The 19,105-nt window shown below is 44.8% G+C and overlaps 1 protein-coding gene across 1 annotated transcript in view; it reads left to right on the top strand.

The window, feature by feature from the left end:
- The first annotated feature begins 1,438 nt into the window (after nucleotides 1-1,438).
- Nucleotides 1,439-19,105, top strand: part of PRTG (protogenin) — a 127,538-nt gene continuing 109,871 nt past the window's right edge. The window contains exon 1 of the mRNA XM_014605943.3: nucleotides 1,439-1,839. Within this exon, the coding sequence (XP_014461429.2) occupies nucleotides 1,497-1,839 (343 nt within the window). The 5' untranslated portion in view covers nucleotides 1,439-1,496. The remainder of the gene's footprint in view (nucleotides 1,840-19,105) is intronic.

Genomic DNA, 19,105 nt, shown 5'->3' with positions numbered 1-19,105 from the left:
TCCCCTCGGCCATTGATCAGGACTCGCTCCAGTCGCTGTGTCCGTGCGCCGGGCTCGGCCACAGCCAAAGAGTCCCCCGCCGAGCCGGGCACGTCTGGAGCCGCCGGCCCGCAGGAGCATGCCCGGCGGAGCCCGCTAAATGGCGCCTCTTCCCCGCGGGACGCTGCTGCGGGCGCTCGTGCTGCCCCTCTCAGGTGAGCGCTGCCCCGCGCCCGCGCCGCCAGCTTCCCGGACATCCATCCCCGCGGCAGCGCCGGCTCCCGCCCGGCCATTGTCCGCGCTGCCCGGAGCCGGGGCAGGGAGCGCGGGAGCCCCCGAGCCGGCCCCGGCCATTGTCTGGCCCCGGGGGTGCGGGTTGCGCCGGGCTGTGCTGCCTCCGGCCCGGCCCGGCCCGGCCCGGCCCGGCAGCGCGGCGCTCGGCTGCGGCGCACGTGCTTTTATTTATGTTGCAGCGGACGGGCACGGGCACGGGCACGGGCACGGGGCGAGCGGGTGGGGCCGGCACGGCCCGGCGGCGGGGACACCCCCGGCCGCGCGGGACAGCGGCCCCAGGGGCGGGGGCGCCGGGGCAGTCCGCAGAGCCCGGCCCGGGATGGGAGCGGTGTTAACAAAGCCCGGGCGGTGTCGGGGCGGGGCTGGGCTGGGCTGGGCTGAGGGCACGGGCGCGGACGGGAGGCCATCGGGTGCCCGGCCCTTGGCCCTTCCCCGGCCCACTGCCATCGAGGGTCGGGAGAGCAGCGGGGACCTGCGCGCCTCCGCTGCGCTGCACCAGGGAGCGGCAGCAGCGTTGAAAAGTTGCCGCCTGCGCTTGAAGCACAAGCGTGCAAAAGCCCACGTGCCCTTGCCGCAAACGACCATAGACGCTTCTCCCCGGGGAGTGGGTGCAGAGGGTGCCCGAGGCTTGCAGGGCTGGGGGGATAACCCCCCTGGCTCACAATGACCGGGGTTTGCTAAAGATTTCTAGTAAAATTAGACGTTTACGACTCGCCCTGTTCAAGATCTTTTTGACAAGCTTGTAAAATCAGCAGACAGCTTGTGCTCCTAGCTTCCCTGGGTGATGCTGCTAAAACCAGGCCAGCAAAGGCTCCACACCTGTATGAGGGCTGGTTTAGTGCAGTGTGTGGAAACCATCAGATGATCTTTTTTTATACATAAGTGTGACAGGAAATTGGGAGAGGAGGGGAGAATATTTGCTTCTGCAAATATTCACAGTCCAGCATTTTTATATTGAATCTTGGTGAGGCAGGTTTAAATATTCAAAGCACTACTCTTGCTTTCTCATTCAGATAATTACATGCATTTTTAAACTCAAAGCAGCATAGTTATTTAGGGCTGCCTCTTACTTTCGTGGGAGTCAGCTGCACAATTCCTCTTGCAGTCTGTAGGGGCAGAATTTGGTACTTGTTGGCTACATAAGTATTTATATTGCATCACTTCAGTTAGTGTGCTTTCAGGTTTGCTTTTACTTATAATGTAGCTATGCTTATGATCCTTGTATGCCTGTACTTATAATCAAAAATCTATTTTCTTTCTCAGGAGTGTGGTGCTTTAGTGAGCTGTTTTTCATAAAAGAGCCACAGGACATAACTGTCACAAGGAAGGACCCAGTGGTTTTAGATTGCCATGCCCATGGTGAAGTTCCTATTACCATTACATGGCTGAAAAATGGAGCAAAGGTTTCTGAAAATGAAAGGATCTACACTTTATCCAATGGCTCTTTATACATCAGTGAGGTGGAAGGAAAGAGAGGAGAACCATCTGATGAAGGATTTTACCAGTGTTTAGCTCTGAACAAATATGGGGCCATTCTCAGTCAAAAAGGTCATCTCACATTAGCAAGTAAGTTCTGGCCTTTAAATCTCTTTTCAGATCTTTATGACAGATACATAAAGTTATCAACTCAGTAACTTCTTCCAGTATGTGACAACACTGCTAATAAGAAAGTGCAACTCTATATTGTTCTGAGCACGTGTGGACTCATTAAAAAAGCTAGTATAAATATAGAAAAGAATTTAAGCTCCGATTTAAGAAATTAAACCAAAAATATTTGGTTTTTAGAAAGTATATGTTAGATAATTAGGCAAATCCATCCCTGTAACCTCACTAAAGTTGTTGGTATTTCACAGGTAGTGAATTATTCTGTGTATTGTCTCTTGTAATTTCTTGGGTATTGAGTTTTGGTTTGAACTCTCTTGCAGTTTGACAGTCTATAAAACAATGACATGGACAGTATCCTGTTCCAAACAGTTTTTTTTTCAGATCCTGTTTGACAGGAACTACAGTTGTAATATTAAAAATGTTTTAATATAAGTGAATGATTTGAAAGTTTTGATTGTACAACAAACTGAATTGTTGACCAGTCCTTAGATACGCAAGCCAGAGCAGAACCTCTGTGCAGGCCTGGGAGAGCCCTGCTGATTGAAATGTTGAGGCCTTGCATTTCTGATCCACTCTTGTAGCCAAGAAGGACTGGACACTGGCTTTTTTCGGGGTGGGGAGGGGGGTTGATTGTTCAAAGCTTGTCTTTAGACAAATACAGGGGTCTCTGTTGAGTACCACCAGGAACTTGAGACTGAGAATCAGATTTTTAGAGCTATTTAAGCATGTATGAATATAGATAAGGGTCTAGACTCTGTATGCTTCTTTAAGCACCTGTAGACTTTTAATAATCTGTCCCTGAGTGTGCTGTGTCTGCAATATTTTTGGCCTCTGCTAATTTGAGGAATGAGATGCCTACACTAGGAATCAAAATTAGGTCTGCTCCATGACAATACTGAGGTTTGTCACTAGGCTTCCTGGCTGGAACTACAACATACATATATGTCACTTGAACATTGATGCTAATTCCCAAAGGAATAGCAGTCCCTTGTAGGACTTAGAGCTCCAGTATTCTTTGGCAAGATGGATTTAGTTCATGGACCTAATTTCTCCAACAAGGTTTTCCTTTGCTCTCCTACACACACCTGTTTTCTGTGGAAGTCTGCAGCACTGATAGTTTTGTGGCAGCTCTAAGTAAACTGAGCATCTTTGGATATTATCAAATTAAATCTGAGATTGATTAATAAAGTCAACACTCTTACTAAAGTTTTAATTAAGAAAAGTTACTTCAGAATATGAAATATCGGGTCTGTTTACTGCCCTTTATTTTTAGTATGTTCCAGGATTTAGAAGGTGTCAGGAGAAGGTCTAAAAGGTTCCTTGTAGGTAGCTATGGACTGTGAGCATTCAAGAGATAATGGGGGGGCTTGCAACTGTTTAAGGGTCATCCTGACACTTTAGAAGGGGGTGAATTCCTAGTTCCCTTAAAAGCAATAGACTCTGCTCCTTCCTGTTCCAGTTTTTAATTTAATGTTCGTAGGATATTTCTGGTGGAATGCTCAGAGGCAAAGTATTAGCATTGAAATTAAATAGTCTTCATTAGGTTTCAGAGTCAAGGCATGAAGCAGACCTCTTGTCTCATGAGGTGCTGTTGCAGGTTCAGAAAGATGGTTCTGGACTATTGTTTAGAAATATATTTTAGTTTTCTTCTTAATAATTGGGGTGGTAGAGAACCTAATTTTAAAAACTTGCAAGTTCAGCAGCAGCTGGTTGTTCCTGTGTCTGCAGCTGTGGAATGCTAGAAAATCAGGAGTCGTTATTGCAAGGATTATTATGGAGCATCATGCACTGAAAGATACCCCTACAGGACATGTGGAATTTTTTGTGGGAGTCTATTGTAACATCTTGTTGCATACAGACATTATAGGTCTTTTACCAGAAATAATGGCACTGAATCCCTGTGAAATGTTTACATTTATAGAAAAGTGATTTTTGTGATAGATCTTTATTCAAGATTTTAACAAGGAAAAAATTGTGACTAATTGTTTTGAATTGTGTTGTGGAATGTCAGTTCTTGTTTTACTGTGTATGCCTTTCTTTTCTGATTTAAGAACTAAGACTGAATCCATGACAATAGCATGTTGGACATTTTGCTTGGATTTAACAAGTTTTTATCTATGAAAATAAAAAAAAAACCCATGTGAGATGCTTGATTTCTCAAATGACTCAGAGTTTATAAGGATAGAGATCATGATGGGTATTGCATATAGATGACTAGTGACTAAGCAAGAAACCTGTCTCATGTCAGTGTGCTCCTTGTAATATTCTTCTCTTAGAACATTTAATCAATCTGCTATTAGCCATAAAATGAGGTGATAATTGACATGGTTATTTTAAAGCCTGTAAACTGTGTATGCAAAACTAGTCTTGAAGTTTCTCTTTCAGAAGTGTTTCTCATTCAATAGGCTTTCAATGAGCTGCAGTTATTTCCAATGAATGAAAATAAAGTTTTGTAGGGTGATATCTTATGATCATTTCATTTGAGTAGTTGTCAATAATTGTTGTAAAGGCAAAAATGACTATCTTGTGGTCAGAGTAAAGAAGCAACTATACATATTAAACAGGTGGAGAATAGGCATTAAATGGGCATTCTTTCTTTGGAGGAAAAAAGCAAATGGTGCTTTAGTCACTGATAGCAGCAGGGTGCAAGGATGTTCTTTTACTTTGCCTGGTCAGAGCTTTCACCAGGAAACTTATCTTTTGCTTCCGAAGTGTAATGCTTAGTGTTGCATTTGGAAACTTAAAACTTTACTCTATCCAAGAGTTTTAAGATTTGAACCTACAAAAAGATCATGTCTTGGTTTCTAAAGTTAGGAACTGGAAGCTGAAGGTTGCACTCTAGGCAGAATTCCATTATTCATGTGCAAATTAAGAATTCACAGGGTTAAAAGGTTAGAAACTGGCCAGGATGAGGTTTACCCTGTGATAAAGAGCAGATGACCCTCATTCATTGGCCAAAGCTTTCATGTAGCTCCTCTGCAAAGTTAGTGATTGCCATGAATTGTTCTTGAGGAATGCAGAAATTCAAATGTGAGCAGGCCTTTCCTTAAGTGTCACTATGAGCCTTATCTCACGAGCACATCAGAGTAGGTCTGTAGGGACAAGGTTCCTCCCCAGAGGCCCCAAGGCTTTGCTTTCCTGTTGTTCATCCATGCACAAAAGAATTTGACTAATTTAGCTTCCCCCCCCCAAGATTCCCCTACTTTCTTTTAAAGAAACAATGGAGTTAAGGTATCAGTTAGGTAAAAATAAATGTTAGTTTTGGTAGGTACTTGAAGTTGCTTCCAGCATAGAGTGATTGAAGTGCAGGGAAGAGGAGGTTCCTATTCCTTGTGGTTCTTTGTGACGGCCCCATGTGGGGTATAATGCTAATAACTAAAGATTAAATGGTTTATGCAGAGTTCAGCCTATTGCAGCCATTACTACTAGAAGAATTCCCACATGCTAGAATATTAAAGAAGTAATACGTGGAGACCTTCTATAAACTGTTTACAGTTTTTTTGGTTTTTTTCTCCAATTTTAAAATGGAAACAATAGTTTGTATTAAAAAAAAAAGAAGTGGCCATCTGTCTGAAAATACGTCCAATTAACTAAGTCATCCTTGAGATAAGATGGTCTTAAGAAAAAGTGGAGGAGGAGGAGGAGGATTGTACTCTGAAGTCACTAAAGCTGGCTATTAGGTAGTGATTGGACAGGATGCTAATTGTTTATTTCCTTTCCACAAAAGGTGGAAATTGAAGTCTTAAGATGGATGGAGGAGGCATGCACAGCTGCCTGGAACATTCCTAGATAACCCTTTTCTCAGCTTGTAGTCTTCAGCTGAATTGATCTTAAAGACTTAATTCTAAACCAGCAGGAAACAAAAGCAAAACTTTTTCACAGTTAACATGTAAATTTTTACATCATGTAAAAATAAAGGTTGACTGAATGTTTTAGAATGTCTATTAGCATTCTGGTTTGATTCCTGTTAGACCAGCTTTTCTCAACTGTGGGTCACAAGAATATATGAAAGGGTCATGAACAAACTTAAAAAATGGATCAACAAACTTGAAAAATGGTTACCCCTTTAAAGGAGAAAATTGTGGGAAACTCTGGCATTTCCCTTACAAACTGGCAGAGTTCCAGCCTGCGAGGGGCTGCTTGGAGGCCTCCCATGCCCCACACATACCCCATCCTGCCCCACACACACCCCTCTGCCCCACACACTGGCCTGGGGGTACTGGGTCAGGACTGGCCATCCATGTTTGCAAATGGGTCCTGATACAAAAAGGGTTGAGAACCACTGTGTTAGACAAATAGTTGTCATGTATTGAATTGCAGATTATTTTAACTATAACAAGCTAAATTTTTTGTGGCACTGACATGAGTTGCAGCTTTTGACTAGTCCTTAGAGACAGGGAAGTGACTAACTTTTTATGTGCTTCTAGTCACGTTACAAAGTAGTCAGATACATTACAAATCCTGGTATACAGCAGTATACCAGGGTTTTGCTTTCAGTTTTTAAATATTTTGACTAATTAACAGTGCATTTAGCTGAATCACAGTGAATATGTACCCATGGTAAGAGTGTTCTCTCCTTTATTTAGATATGTACATCAATGTAGAATGTGTTTTATTAACAGAATAATAGCAACGATCCAGCCCAATATACTGTAATCTTGTATAGCATTTTAAATTCAAATTCTATTCAAGAGATTTTAGAGTTTAATAGAATATTTACTTTTATTAAATAGCATCAGAGAGAGAAGAAAGCTGTGAGGTGAAAAGAGACAGTGCTCAACTAAGATTGTAAATGATGTGGAGAAAGTTTACCAAAAGTGTGTGTAGCTGTTGCAGATAGCAGGAGCTCTAGAAGAGAAGGCTCTGGCATTAATTGTGTCTTGATGGTCCAAATCTTGTAACTTCACTGGGATTATAGGTTGAGGAAGTTGTATGTGCTTTTTATTGTTTTCCTATCACTGTGGACCTACTCACATAGGCGATATGGGAGAAGGATCTCCCAAAGAGTAGTAGACCTACTCTTTGATGTAGTTTGATTTTGATAAGTTTGGAAGGAAGAGGAAATATATATGTCTTGAAGTTTTGTAATGGGATAAGGAAGTTTGTTGTGAGGACAGTAAAGAATCACAAAAGAGTTTGTTTTTGTAAAGTTCTTTGTCCAGTGACAAAAGCATGAGAAGGACAGTATTTCCCTTAAAGGTAAATGCTTCTCACTTCCACCTGGATTCTTGCAAGGGTTTTGAAGAATTGGTACACAGTAACATTTCTAGATTAAGCATCAAGTCAATGCAAATTAGCCATGTACACTAGGAAATCTTTTCTCCTTTTCAGCAATGGTTTGACTGCACTGGTGCTGTCAACCACATCAACTCTGTCATAGACTTACCTGGCTGCCACAGGCCTTTTACCCTGTGCCCTAATGAAAACAGGTGAGAGACTCCTTATTTTAGACACAGTCTTATACCATCCACTTCCTCTGCATTCCCCACTACAGAAGTCTTTGCGTGTGCGTGCACATGCGTTCTTTTCACTGTGCCTGAATCTTAATTCTGTATTAAAATGTGCCAAGTTGGCATTGCTGTTTATGTCCTTCCTCTCTGCTACAGCTAGTAAACTCATGGCTGTGTTGTTATACCTTATAAAGTTACGGTGATAAAAGTAGTAAATAGAGTTTTACAGGCTCCTTTTTAAAGGATCGTTCACTCTTGTTGGCAGCTCGCTTTGAAGCTAATAAAATTTTCATGTACCTGAGAAATGCAGCCTGGGACAGGCTTAGGACTGTTAGCTAGAGGGACTCTCATCACCTGCATGAGTTCCATTTGTGACCATTTCACTAAATCGCAAGACTTTTTTTATTGCAAAGCAATGTTCTCCTTACAATTGTGGGGTATTTTCCGACCCCTCCCCTGCATTGCTTTTGGTAGGAATTGTTGAAAGGGCATTCAGCATGGCCCCCTTTTGTCAGCTAGCTCTGATTATTCTAAAGAAAAGGATCTCACTCTGAGCAGTTGTTTGCCTAGAGACTTGTTGTCACGTCTTCACAATTTAACAGCTGGGCCTATTGATGGAGTGCAGAACAATTTAAAACGATGACAAAAGAGAACCTTGGAGGAAAAGTTTAAAATTTTTGAGCATTTTAATACAGAAATTTGGTAATTTCTCTTGCTGGGGATTTTTTTTTTTTTTTAAGGCTTTTTTTTTTTTTTTTTTTTTTTAAACATGTTCCACATCTTATCTTAAATTCTGGGGCCAGTCTTTGGTTTCAGTTTTGCATTTTTTTTTTTTTTCATTCCATCAATAGGCCCAGCTGTTAAATTGGGATTGATTACTTCCAGTCTTTATAACTGGTAATCACCACCTAAGTGAAAAAGTAATCAACAATGTCAACTCTCAGCATTTTGTTGAGCAAGTGTGTGTTGTATGGTCAACAGTAGTTACCAGGGTCAACCTTTAGGCAGCTCTAAAGCAGCAGCAAATCCACATTTAAAAATCTGATTGTCTGCACAATTAAGGGAGGAAAAAAGAAAACATCATGTCTTTCTGTTTTAAAACTAGCTGATATTCCGTAGGCCTAATAATAATAAGCCTGGACTGTAATAACTTTTTATGTATCCTAACTCACTGCATCCATAAGATTCTTAACTAATTTATTATACAGAATACCTGTTGTTTTTTTTTCCCCTTAAAGAAATGTATGAAACCACAGCACCGTGTAAGGGTGTTAAAACTTGACTTAACCATTCCAGTCCTTTCTAATTTGTTGTCATTCTTAAATCTAAATCAGAGGATCTTTGCAAAGCTATCCTTGCATGTTAGAAAGGAGAAACTAAACAGGTCTAATAAAGGCCAGCAGTCAGGGAAGTATTTCCTATACTATTTCAATTGGTTTTACATCTTTTGGCTCTCAATAGCTAATTCTGAGTAGTCTTTAAAGACTCCTTATATCTTGCTGAGCTGGGAAAGTGGGTTATATGTAAAACAAGTCACCCCCAGCCACTTTTGAAAGGCTTGCCCTTTTTTATGACATGAACATTTGCAAAGGTAAGATAAATGAAGTGACATCTGGATAATACACTTATTGTGCAGACCCCTGTTTTAAAATGCTTTTTTGACTGCCTGAGTTTGGGCATGCTGGGAAAGAATTTTTGACACTTTGGTGCAACTATAACATGAAAGAATCAGATGCATAACTTTTTTCAGTGCACATAAGCTCTGTCTTGTGCATATAAAGATTGACCAAAATACTTCTATTGCAAAAAAAAGGTTAAACCAGAACCTGTGTATTAAAGGAAAATTATTTAAAGGTGATTTAGGGATTTTTTTAGGTCACTAGTGAAAAGCATTGTTTGTGCATCTAAAACTCCTGCCCGGTACTTTTTCCAACAAGCATTTAGAGCTTGCTCTACTACTTGAGAGTTCCAGCCTGCAAGGGGCTGTTTAGGGCTGAGGGGAGCGGGAGATGGGCAGTCAGAGGCAGGGGGCACCATATGCATGTGAGCCTATGCACATATGCACGTGGCCGGCAACACAGCACCAGACACCATGGTGGACAGGAGCTCCCTGCAGGTAAGTCGGGCGGGGGGGGGCAGGGGGCATAGGTGACATGGGGCAGGGCACAACATTATGGGGGGACTGAGGCAGCAGCTTGCGTGGAGGCTGCACAGTGAGGGAAGGATGGGTTGATGGCTGGGGCTGAAGGTGCTGCCCAGCCAGGGCAGTGTGTGGTGCCCGGGGCGGGGGTGGGAATGTGCAGCCGTGGCACCCAGCAAGGGAGCAGGACGAAACCACAGATGGCTTGTTGAGGGGTAGGCTGGCTCCCCCTTGTTGCAAGCATTCCTGGGGAGGGATCAAGTGCCAGGGCCATCGTGTCTGGGTGGCATGGGTCGGGGGGGGTGGCATGTGACCCCTTCCCCCCCCCCGATTTCTGTATCTACAGTGATGCACAGGGCTGCAGTCTGGCTGGACTGGCCCTGGACAGGAACTGTCCGGCCCACCCCTAAGGCCAGCCCCGCCTGCTAGTCATGTCAGAAAGGCTGGCAGTGGCAGGGCTTGGGGTGCTGTGGCTTGGCTGTTAGGGGAACCAGCATATCAGGGCAGTTCAGCACCACAAGCAAGTAGGGGAGGGGCAGCTGTAGCTGGACATGTTTCTCTGGTAGGTGATAGGGGAAGGGTGAGCTATGGTTTTCCATGATGAAAAATCCTAAATCAAATGCCAAAATAAATAGGTATTTAGGATTTATTTAATTATAATGATAGAGGCACTGGTAGGCTTCCAACTCCTTTAAAATTGATAAAACATTGGGTTAAACTGATACACACACGTGTATGTGTTTCATTTTAATTGAGGGAAAAATCATACATTTTGAGGCTTTAAATATAAATTTGGATTTTTTATTATTTTTAATAAGAGAATTTTGGATTTTTTAAACAAAAGTGCAGTCTAATGAGGGGTCGGAGTGAGTGTGTGTAGCACAGTGAGGGACTGGGGGAGTGGTCCAGTGAGGGACCAAGGAGTCAAGGCCCACCAAATGGGGCTTGAATGGGCCAGAAGCCATGTGCAGGCCAGTGAGGGGGCCAGGGGAGTAGGATGTGAAATTGGATGCCATCTGTGAGGCTATGTAATTGGCCCACACCAGGGTCACAAATGGGAAGGCCTCCTGCATTATATCTATTAATTTTACATCAAATACATGGCAGGCAAGAGCAGGGCAGACTACCCTAAGCAGGGAGGGGGGCATTGATCTCTTTGGGTGCCCAGGGACTCCACCCCGTTACACTGTTACAGACATATATACTTGCTGTTATGACTCCAGATATTAAAACAAATACCTGTCCCCATTGCTGTATATAATGTATTTTTGTCATGGGATGGGGTCCCTAAGGATGGCCGTGATTGCCTAAGGCCCCTCGACCGTGCCAGTTTGGCACGATGGGCGCCCTCTATTTTCGCCCACCACGTCTGGATGTAGAGTGTAATGTAGGGAGGCTGCCTTCATGTCTGGTTGGACACGGTCCTGATGGACTTCCCTGAACCCCGTGGGTCCCCAGCCTTATGGGCTATATGCATGGCTCCAGCCACTCCTTTACCATGCCCCAAGCCTCACAGATGGTACTGGCCTTGTCTCGCCTAGGCCTCATTATAATTCAGCCCTTTGTCTTCACTGGGCTCTCCGCAGCCCTATTCTTTTTGCGCCCTCTCTGGCACCAGGGTCTGTGCACCCCAAATGCACCCTCTCTGGCACCAAGGTCCCCATGCTGTAGTGGGCCCCCAATGAGGCCTCCTCCTTCCCCAAATAGCATCACCCAAATCACCAGTGTTATCAAACAACAACCAAACATAAGCCCCTGGGCTATAACATAACACAAGCTACATAAGGTATGCTCAGCCCTTTTACATTACCCAGAGCAGAACTTAGTCAGGCCTCTTCTCTTCCCTTCACTTGCTCTAGGAGTACTCCTTCTCCCTTGGCTGCTAGCAGAGAACTGACCTCCCTAGTCCCTGTCCTGGGGTTTATATGGGCCCAGGGCCCTGCCCCTTCTGGCCAGTTGACCAGGTGCAGGTGCAGACTAATTTCTTCCTTAGCTGGTTGCCATAGCAGCCTGCACCTGGGCTCCTGCCTGGCTCTTTGGGCTCTCCCTGGGCAGTTCCTGATCTTCTAGGAGCAGGCACCTTAGTGCCCTGCGACAATCTTATAAGGTTGTTCTAGAAGAAATTTCTTTAGAAGAAGCCTTTAGGAGAGAAAAAATGTTAATTCTCTTGGAATATGAAATAAATGGAAACAGGAAATGTGCTAGTACAGTAGTGTCCTTATGGAGTTCAAAAGTTTCAAGATTAGAAGAGGCCTTTTGTGCGTGCATCTAGTCTGGTGCCCATAACATAGACCATAGGATTTCATTCTGTAGCACTTCTATGACTGTAGACACCATAAAGCCAGAGTGGTGGGGCTTGAACTAGAGTATGTTTTTTAGAAAGATGTGCAACATTAATTTTTAAATCTACAAGTACTGAAGTCCTTCTGTTGGAATGGATTGTAACTTTTTGATTCTTATCTACCTTCTTTCTTTCCTCATGGTGGATGTCAGTGGAAAGTCAGAATATTTTCTTATGCTCACTCCAACCAGTCTACTAGCAGATTGAGGGAAGTGATTATTCCCGTCTTTTTGGCACTGATGAGGCCACATCTGGAGTACTGTGCGTAGAGGCGATCCAAGCAGGGTGTGGGGCCCAGGACAAAACTGCCCATGCAAGGCCCCGCCCCCACTCCAATCCTGGACCCCAAAAAGCTGCTGCTACTGTTGGCAGCAGGGGGGAGGGGAGTATCGAGTGGCTGAAAGCGGAGCTGCCGCTCTGCCTAGCTCCATGCCGCCACTGATCCACCTAGCTCTGCGGGGCACCCCAAAACACGGGTCCCAGGGCGGTCGCCCCAATTTCTCCCCCTCCCCCCGGGACAGCCCTGACTGTGTCTAGTTTTGGGCCCCTCACTATAGAAAGGATGTGGACAAATAGGAGAGAGTTCAGCAGAGGGCAGCAAAAATGGTTTAGGGGCGGAGGTCTGGTTTCTGAGAAGAGGCCGAGGGAACTGGACTTATTTAGTCTGGAGAAGACTGAAGCGGGATTTAATAGCAGCCTTCAACTCCTTGAAGGGTAGTTCCAAAGAGGATGCAGCTAGACTGTTCTCAGTGATGGCAGATAATAGAACAATTTCTTTTTCTTTTCTCCCCAGCACCACCTGGGTGACGAGGAACAATGGTCATAAGCTGATGGAGAATAGGTTTAGGTTGGAGATCAGAAGGCAATATTTTACAGTTAGGGTGGCCAAAATCTGGAACCAGCTTCCCAGGGAAGTGGTCCTCGCCCCTACCTTGGGCATATTCAAGAGGTGGTTGGATGATCACCTGTCTGGAATCTTGTGAACCCAGCATTCATTCCTGCCTGTGGCAGGGGGTCAGGCTAGATGATCTGTTTAGGTCCCTCCTGACCCTAGCTACTATGAAACAAGGAGAAATGGCCTCAAGGTACAGCAAGGGAAGTTTAGGTTGGATACTGGGACAAACTTTCTCACTAGGAGGGTTAGTAAAACACTGGAACAAGCTACCCAGGGAGGTGGTGGAATCTTCATCCTTGGAGGTTTTTAAGACCCAGCTAGACAAAGCCTTGGCTGGGATGATCTTGTTGGGGGTGGTCCTGCTTTGAACAGAGGGTTGGACTAGAGGTCCCTTTCAATCCTAATTTTCTATGACTCTGTCAGAGAAACCTGTAGGAAAGCAGGCTTGTGAAACAACTGGAAAAGTATCTTTGCTTAAGTTTGGCTGCCTTCCATGCTCTTGAGGGAAAATATTTCTGTCCATGGGGGCAATGTGGTTAGGCTAGATGGCTGAATTTAAGCCCAGTTAAAGTGTGCATCTGATCTCAGTGAGGACACAAACTAAAGGCCATTACCTGTTACTGTACTTGTTTTTAGAATGAAAGCATCTGCACCAAAGTGATTCAGGAATGATTCAGGAAATCATCAGGGCATATACGTAATTCCACTCCTGTTCTTGACAGCTCTTAAGAAATGAATTAAGTTTTTTTTAAGCATGTCCTTAAGTTATGTCCCAAATCAGAATGCCTTTTTGAGGAAAAAGGCCAAAAAAAGTATAGGTCCTTTACTGAATGCAGAAAGCAGTCTAGTTCTGGATGATGCAGAAAAGGCTGAATTATTTAATGCCTTTTTTTACTTCAGTCCTCATGAATAAGGTCAGCTACCAGAAGACAAGCACAGTTGGCAGGAAAGATAGGCAAGGAAACAGCCTCTGGTAGTGGAAGAACAGGCTAGGGATTACTTAGAGAAGTTAGATACTTTCAAGTCAGCAGGGCTGGTTGGGATACACCCTAAGAGACCGAAGGAAATGGCTGAGATATTTCAGAGCCATTAGATGTTCTCTTTGAGAACTCATGGGAGGTTAGGTGAGGTCATGGATGTTTGGAAAAGGACAAATAGGAATACTCAACTCATTCTAAGAAAGGGAAAAAGGAGGTTCTATGCAATTACAGACCAGTCAGCCTAACTTCAGTATTTGAAAAGACCTTGGAACAAGTCTTAAAGGTATCTGTCTTGAAGCATCTAGAGGAGAACAAGGTGATGAGAAACAGCCAGTATGGATTCACTAAGAGCGGATCATGCCTGACCAATTTGATTTTCTTCTATGGTAAGGTGACAGGCTCGGTGGATGTGGGGGAGAATAGTGGATGTGATGTACTTTGATAAGGAAGTAAAAATAAGATGAAATTACTGGTTGAATCATCACGTCCAACAAATAGTCATTGATGGCTCAATGATTGGAAGGATGTGTATCAAATATGTGTATCTGTCCTGGGTCTAGTACTGTTCAGCATCTTCACTAATGATTGGGAAGTTGGGATTGAGTGCATGCTTAGCAAATTTGCAGATGACTGGTTGGAGTTGCAGGGAGTTGGATGGAGTTGCAGGGCCTGGAGAGAAGGGCTGGGATCCAGAATCTCCTGGAGAAACTGGAGAAATGGTGGATAGTCAAATTGGAGGAAAATTAAGAAGGACAAGTCCTGCACTTGGGATGGAATAATTGTATGGATAAATACAGGCTGGGGAATTGTGCAGGCTGTAGTACAGGAACACCTAGGGGTTAGAATGGTCCATAAAGTGGCTTAGCAGCCAACAGGTACTCTTGTTGTGAAAAAAATGCCAAACACATGCTGGGATGTACCAACAGGAGTATCTTGCAGATCAAGGTAAGTGATTCTTCCACTCTGTTTGGAACTGGTGAGGCCTCAACTGGGAATAATTTGTCCAGTTTTGGGCCCCACACTTCCAGAAAGATGTGAACAGATTAGAGAGTCCAGTGGAAAGTGACAAAAATGATTAGAGGCCTGGGAAACATGATTTATGAGGACAGACTGAAATAACTAGGATAATTGAGTCTGGAGAAGACAAGACTGAGGGGAGATTTGATTACAGCCTTCAAATACCTAAAAGGTAATTATAAAGAGGATGAAGATAGATTTTTCTTTGTGGCTGTAGGGGCAGGGCTAGAAAGAATGCTCTCACAGTGCAGCAGAGGAAATTTATGTTGAAGTAGGTTGGAAGAACTTTCTGACACTGAGTGGTCAAGTATTGTAACAGACTACTTGGAAAAGTTCTGGAGTCGCCATCCCTGGAAATTTTCAAAAGGAGGTTAGACAGATAGTTGGCTGGGATGGTTTAATTGGGGATAATCCTGCCTTGAGCGTGGGGCTGGACTAGATGACCTCATGAGAGCCCTTCCAGTCCAAGTATTCTATGCTCCTAATTACAGCCAAAGATGTCACTGAGGTTGGGTAATGTATCTGTAATTGCATTTATACGAAGTGGCACATTGCTAGAAAACAGAGAATGTTAACCAGTCTAAGAATTTAAAACTGTTTTCTTAGTTCAGTAGGCTTAGTTCATTGTGTTGAATGCTAGAATTAGGCTTTTGATCTTTTGACAGCCAGACTTTGTCTTGAGAAAGAAGTGTGCCATTATTATGAGGAACTGTAATTTCATTTTCTAAGTGATTATTTTTTTTGAGGGACACCATTGAAAGAAATAATCAGTCTGGCCGGAGGGAAAGAGGTGAAAAGTTACTACAAGCATTTAACATGTCATCCGATGTCCTTTTAATATATAGCTAGCTGGTGGTTATACTAATGCTTTGGAGACTGTGATGTATATCTTTGCATACACTGATGCATAAATGTGAAAACAGAAGGGGATTACATGGATAGACCCAACTCTGTAACTTCAGATTGATTTTCAGTGTCTTCAGATCAGATTCCTTTCCACATTGATTGATTACATTGTTTCCATTCCAGGAAAAGAATTCTCTGTGTTGGAATTTTTCACCTACAAAAAACCCCCTAACATATCTTGATAGCTTCATTGACTAATGAATAGATTTATCAGAGGAGAGAAATTAGATGAGTTTATTTTAGTAAATGTAATCTTATTATCAGGGATCCGGGTTTTCTGTTTGATACAGAAAGACACAGTAAAAGGATAGATTTTCTCTCTTTAAGGAGAAAAACATGGGAAACACATTCTAGCCTGTAAGGGGCTGGGGGGAGCGGGAGGAGGTCAGCCAGCTGTGGGTGGAGTGAGGGGCACAGGCAGGGCCAGGGGGCTGCGGTTTGGGAGTGAGAGGCACTGGTAGGGCTGGGGGGCTGTGGCTTGGGTGTGAGGGGCAACAGCATGGGCAGGGGCAGGGCATTGGCATATCAGGGCTCCTAGGTGCCACATAGCAAGGTGGGGGAAACGACACAGCCGCAGCTGGACCCACATCCATATCTTGGTGAGTGAAGTGGGGGGCGGGGAGAGCTCTGATTTTCAAAAATAAAAAAACCCAACAAAATGAAACACTAAAATACGTAGGTATTTAGAATTTATTTTATTATAATTCCACATTGTGTTAAAATTTTAAATATATCACTTAAACATTGCATTCAACTGGTGGGTGTGTGTGTGCGTGCATGCACACGCACGCACGCGCTAATTGCCCGTCAAGAATGACGGATTTCAGGGAGTGTTTGCATGGCTCCTCCTCGCCCCCTGCTCACCCTTCAGGGCCAGCCATGTAAAGACTCCCTCCTCCACTGCCGCTGCCGCCTCCTCCAGCCTGTGGTGCAGGGGCTCCCCCTCTTCCCTTCCCATTCCTCCCTCCCTGCTGCCTCCCCCTCTCTGCCAGGTGTTGTTGGAGCCGGGTGGCGGGGGGGGGCACTGGCACCATGACTGCCCCTTCCCGCTTCTTTCCCTCCCTTCCCTGCAACCTAGCCCCAACAAAAGCCGCCACCATGCCCCCCACTTCACCTGCCCCATGCCCGCCCAGGTCCGCACAGCCTCCTTCCCTCCCCGCCACCTCCTCCTTCCTCCCTGCCAGCTGTTGTTGGGGCCCCCTTCCTGCTCCCCTCCCTCACTGCCGCTCAGCCACAACAATGGTGGCCACCGTGACCCCGCCTTCACTTCCCCTCGCCCTGCTACCCTCCGTCCCTACCTCCCCCAGCTATTCTGGGAGGCGTCAGGGATGGGTGGCTGGGGGGCACTGCCACCATGACTCACTCCCATCGCCCTCAGGCAGGGAGGCTGCTCGGGCAGCCAGGGCACGTTTGCCAGAAACTTCCCTGGCAGCGGCTCAAACTTGGGCCCGCGTAGCCCAGGCCTGCATAGCCAATTGCTGCCTGCTCTCTTGGTGGCGCATATGCAGTTGGCTAAAAGCGTTATGGACAGGCAGACAGGCAGAGACAGACTAAGCCCTTTATTATACTAGATATATCGACCAGACGAGCGGAAGGTGAACTTCCGAAGGCCAGCCAATGTGGCTTTGTGACCGGCACGTCTTGCCTGACCAACCTCATCTCCTTCTATGATCAGGTGACATGAGCCCTAGACAAGGGAGATGACATGGATGTCATATATCTGGATTTCAGGAAAGCCTTTGACTTAGTTCCCCATGATGTCCTTATGGCTAAACTGGGGAACTGTGGCCTTGATCATCTTATGGTCCGATCGATGGCTAGGTAACTGGCTACAGGGTCAGACCAAAAGAGTACTAGTTGATGGGAGCAAATCAATATGGTGTACGGTGACCAGTGAAGTCCCTCAGGTCTTGGTAATTGGGCTGGTACTCTTTAACATCTTCATTAATGATCTGGAGTTGGGAGTCAGATGCAGACTGGCAAAGTTCACAAATTACGCTAAATTATGGGGGAAGGTGGTCACACCGCAGGACAGGCTGGGGATACAGGTCAACTTGGACTGCTGAGCTTGTAAGTATGTTTAGGGTTCTTCCTTCCTCTGTAGAAAGAACCCTCAACATACTTACAAGCTCAGCAGTGCTACATTTGGTAGCATCGCGACCGAAAGAGAGTTGGGGGTCCTGACTGACCATGAGATGAATATGAGTCACCAGTGCGATGCTGTGGCTGGCAAACTCTGGCGTGCATCTACTAATGCATCTCAAGCAAAACCAGGGAAGTCATTCTCCCACTTTACTTGGCCTTGGTGAGGCCACAGCTGGAGTACTGCATCCAGTTTTGGGCCCCCCTACTTCAGGAGGGATGTGGAAAAGCTTGAGAGAGTCCAGAGGAGAGCCACTGGTATGATCCAAGGCCTGAAGGGCAGGCTTCCAGGTAGGAGAAGAGGCTGAGGGATTTGGGACTTTTCAGTCTGGAAAAAAGAAGGCTCAGTGGGAACTTAGTAGCAGAGGGGTACATCGGGACCCGGGAGAACAGCTGTTCACCAGAGCTCCCCAGGGGATAACAAGGCCTAACGGCTGTAAACTCCAGGAAGGCTGATTTAGACTAGACATAAGAAAAAAGTTCTTTATGGTGCATGTGTCCAGGGTCTGGAATAGACTCTGCCCAGAAGTGGTGCAAGCACCTATTCTAGACTCTTTCAAAAAAACAAATGGATATTTTTCTTGCTGGGATTACTTGATCCCAGCTGACTTCCTGCCTATGGCAGGGGGGCTGGACTTGATCTCACAAGGTCCCTTCCAGCCCCCAATGTCTATGAAATGTGTGTGTGTGTGTGTGTGTGTGTGTGTGTGTGTGTTTATATATATGTATATGTATATATACCACAGTGTTTCATTTCAGTCATGGAAAAACAGATTTTGTGGGTTTTTTAAATCAGAGAATCTGGGATTTATTTTTTTTGTCCATCAGAGAATTTGGGATTCCTGCTTGTTATGAACCTAGCATCTGGCTGTATGTCCCACTAACCACAGCGCTTCTTAGTCCACATGTAATTGAAGAGGGAGAGCTGCAACTCATTTAACAGACCAAATGGCATCATGAGTCTTCTGAAGATCTTGCAAGGAGAGTTCAGGTTTTAACGCTTGGTTCAGTTTCAGGCCATGTTAGACTAAGAAATAGCTGAAGAATTTAACAGAGAAAAACAACTTGTTCTTATTTCTTAAATCTCCTCAAACCTTCCAAGAAGTAATGAGCGAGTACCAGTAGTTGTATGAGGAATGGGTAGCCAGTTCTGTATTCCAGCATAACCTACTGGGGCCTTCCGTCGACCTGTCAAAGAGTGGCACTTTCAGCTCTTTAGAAGTGTGCTCTCAGCCATTCATTTCCTGTGTATATTAGTAACTTAAGAAGAAAGGCAGGGATGGGCGTCAACTGAGAGAGCTCAAGGAATGGAAGGAAGTTTTTCATTCTCGTTTTCCCTTTTTCATTTCCCTTCAG

Source organism: Alligator mississippiensis, chromosome 11 (genome assembly GCF_030867095.1).
Source record: "Alligator mississippiensis isolate rAllMis1 chromosome 11, rAllMis1, whole genome shotgun sequence".
In the NCBI taxonomy this organism is placed as follows: Eukaryota; Metazoa; Chordata; order Crocodylia; family Alligatoridae; genus Alligator; species Alligator mississippiensis.
Note: the sequence above shows the minus strand (reverse complement) of the source record. Positions and strands in the feature narration are given on the sequence as shown.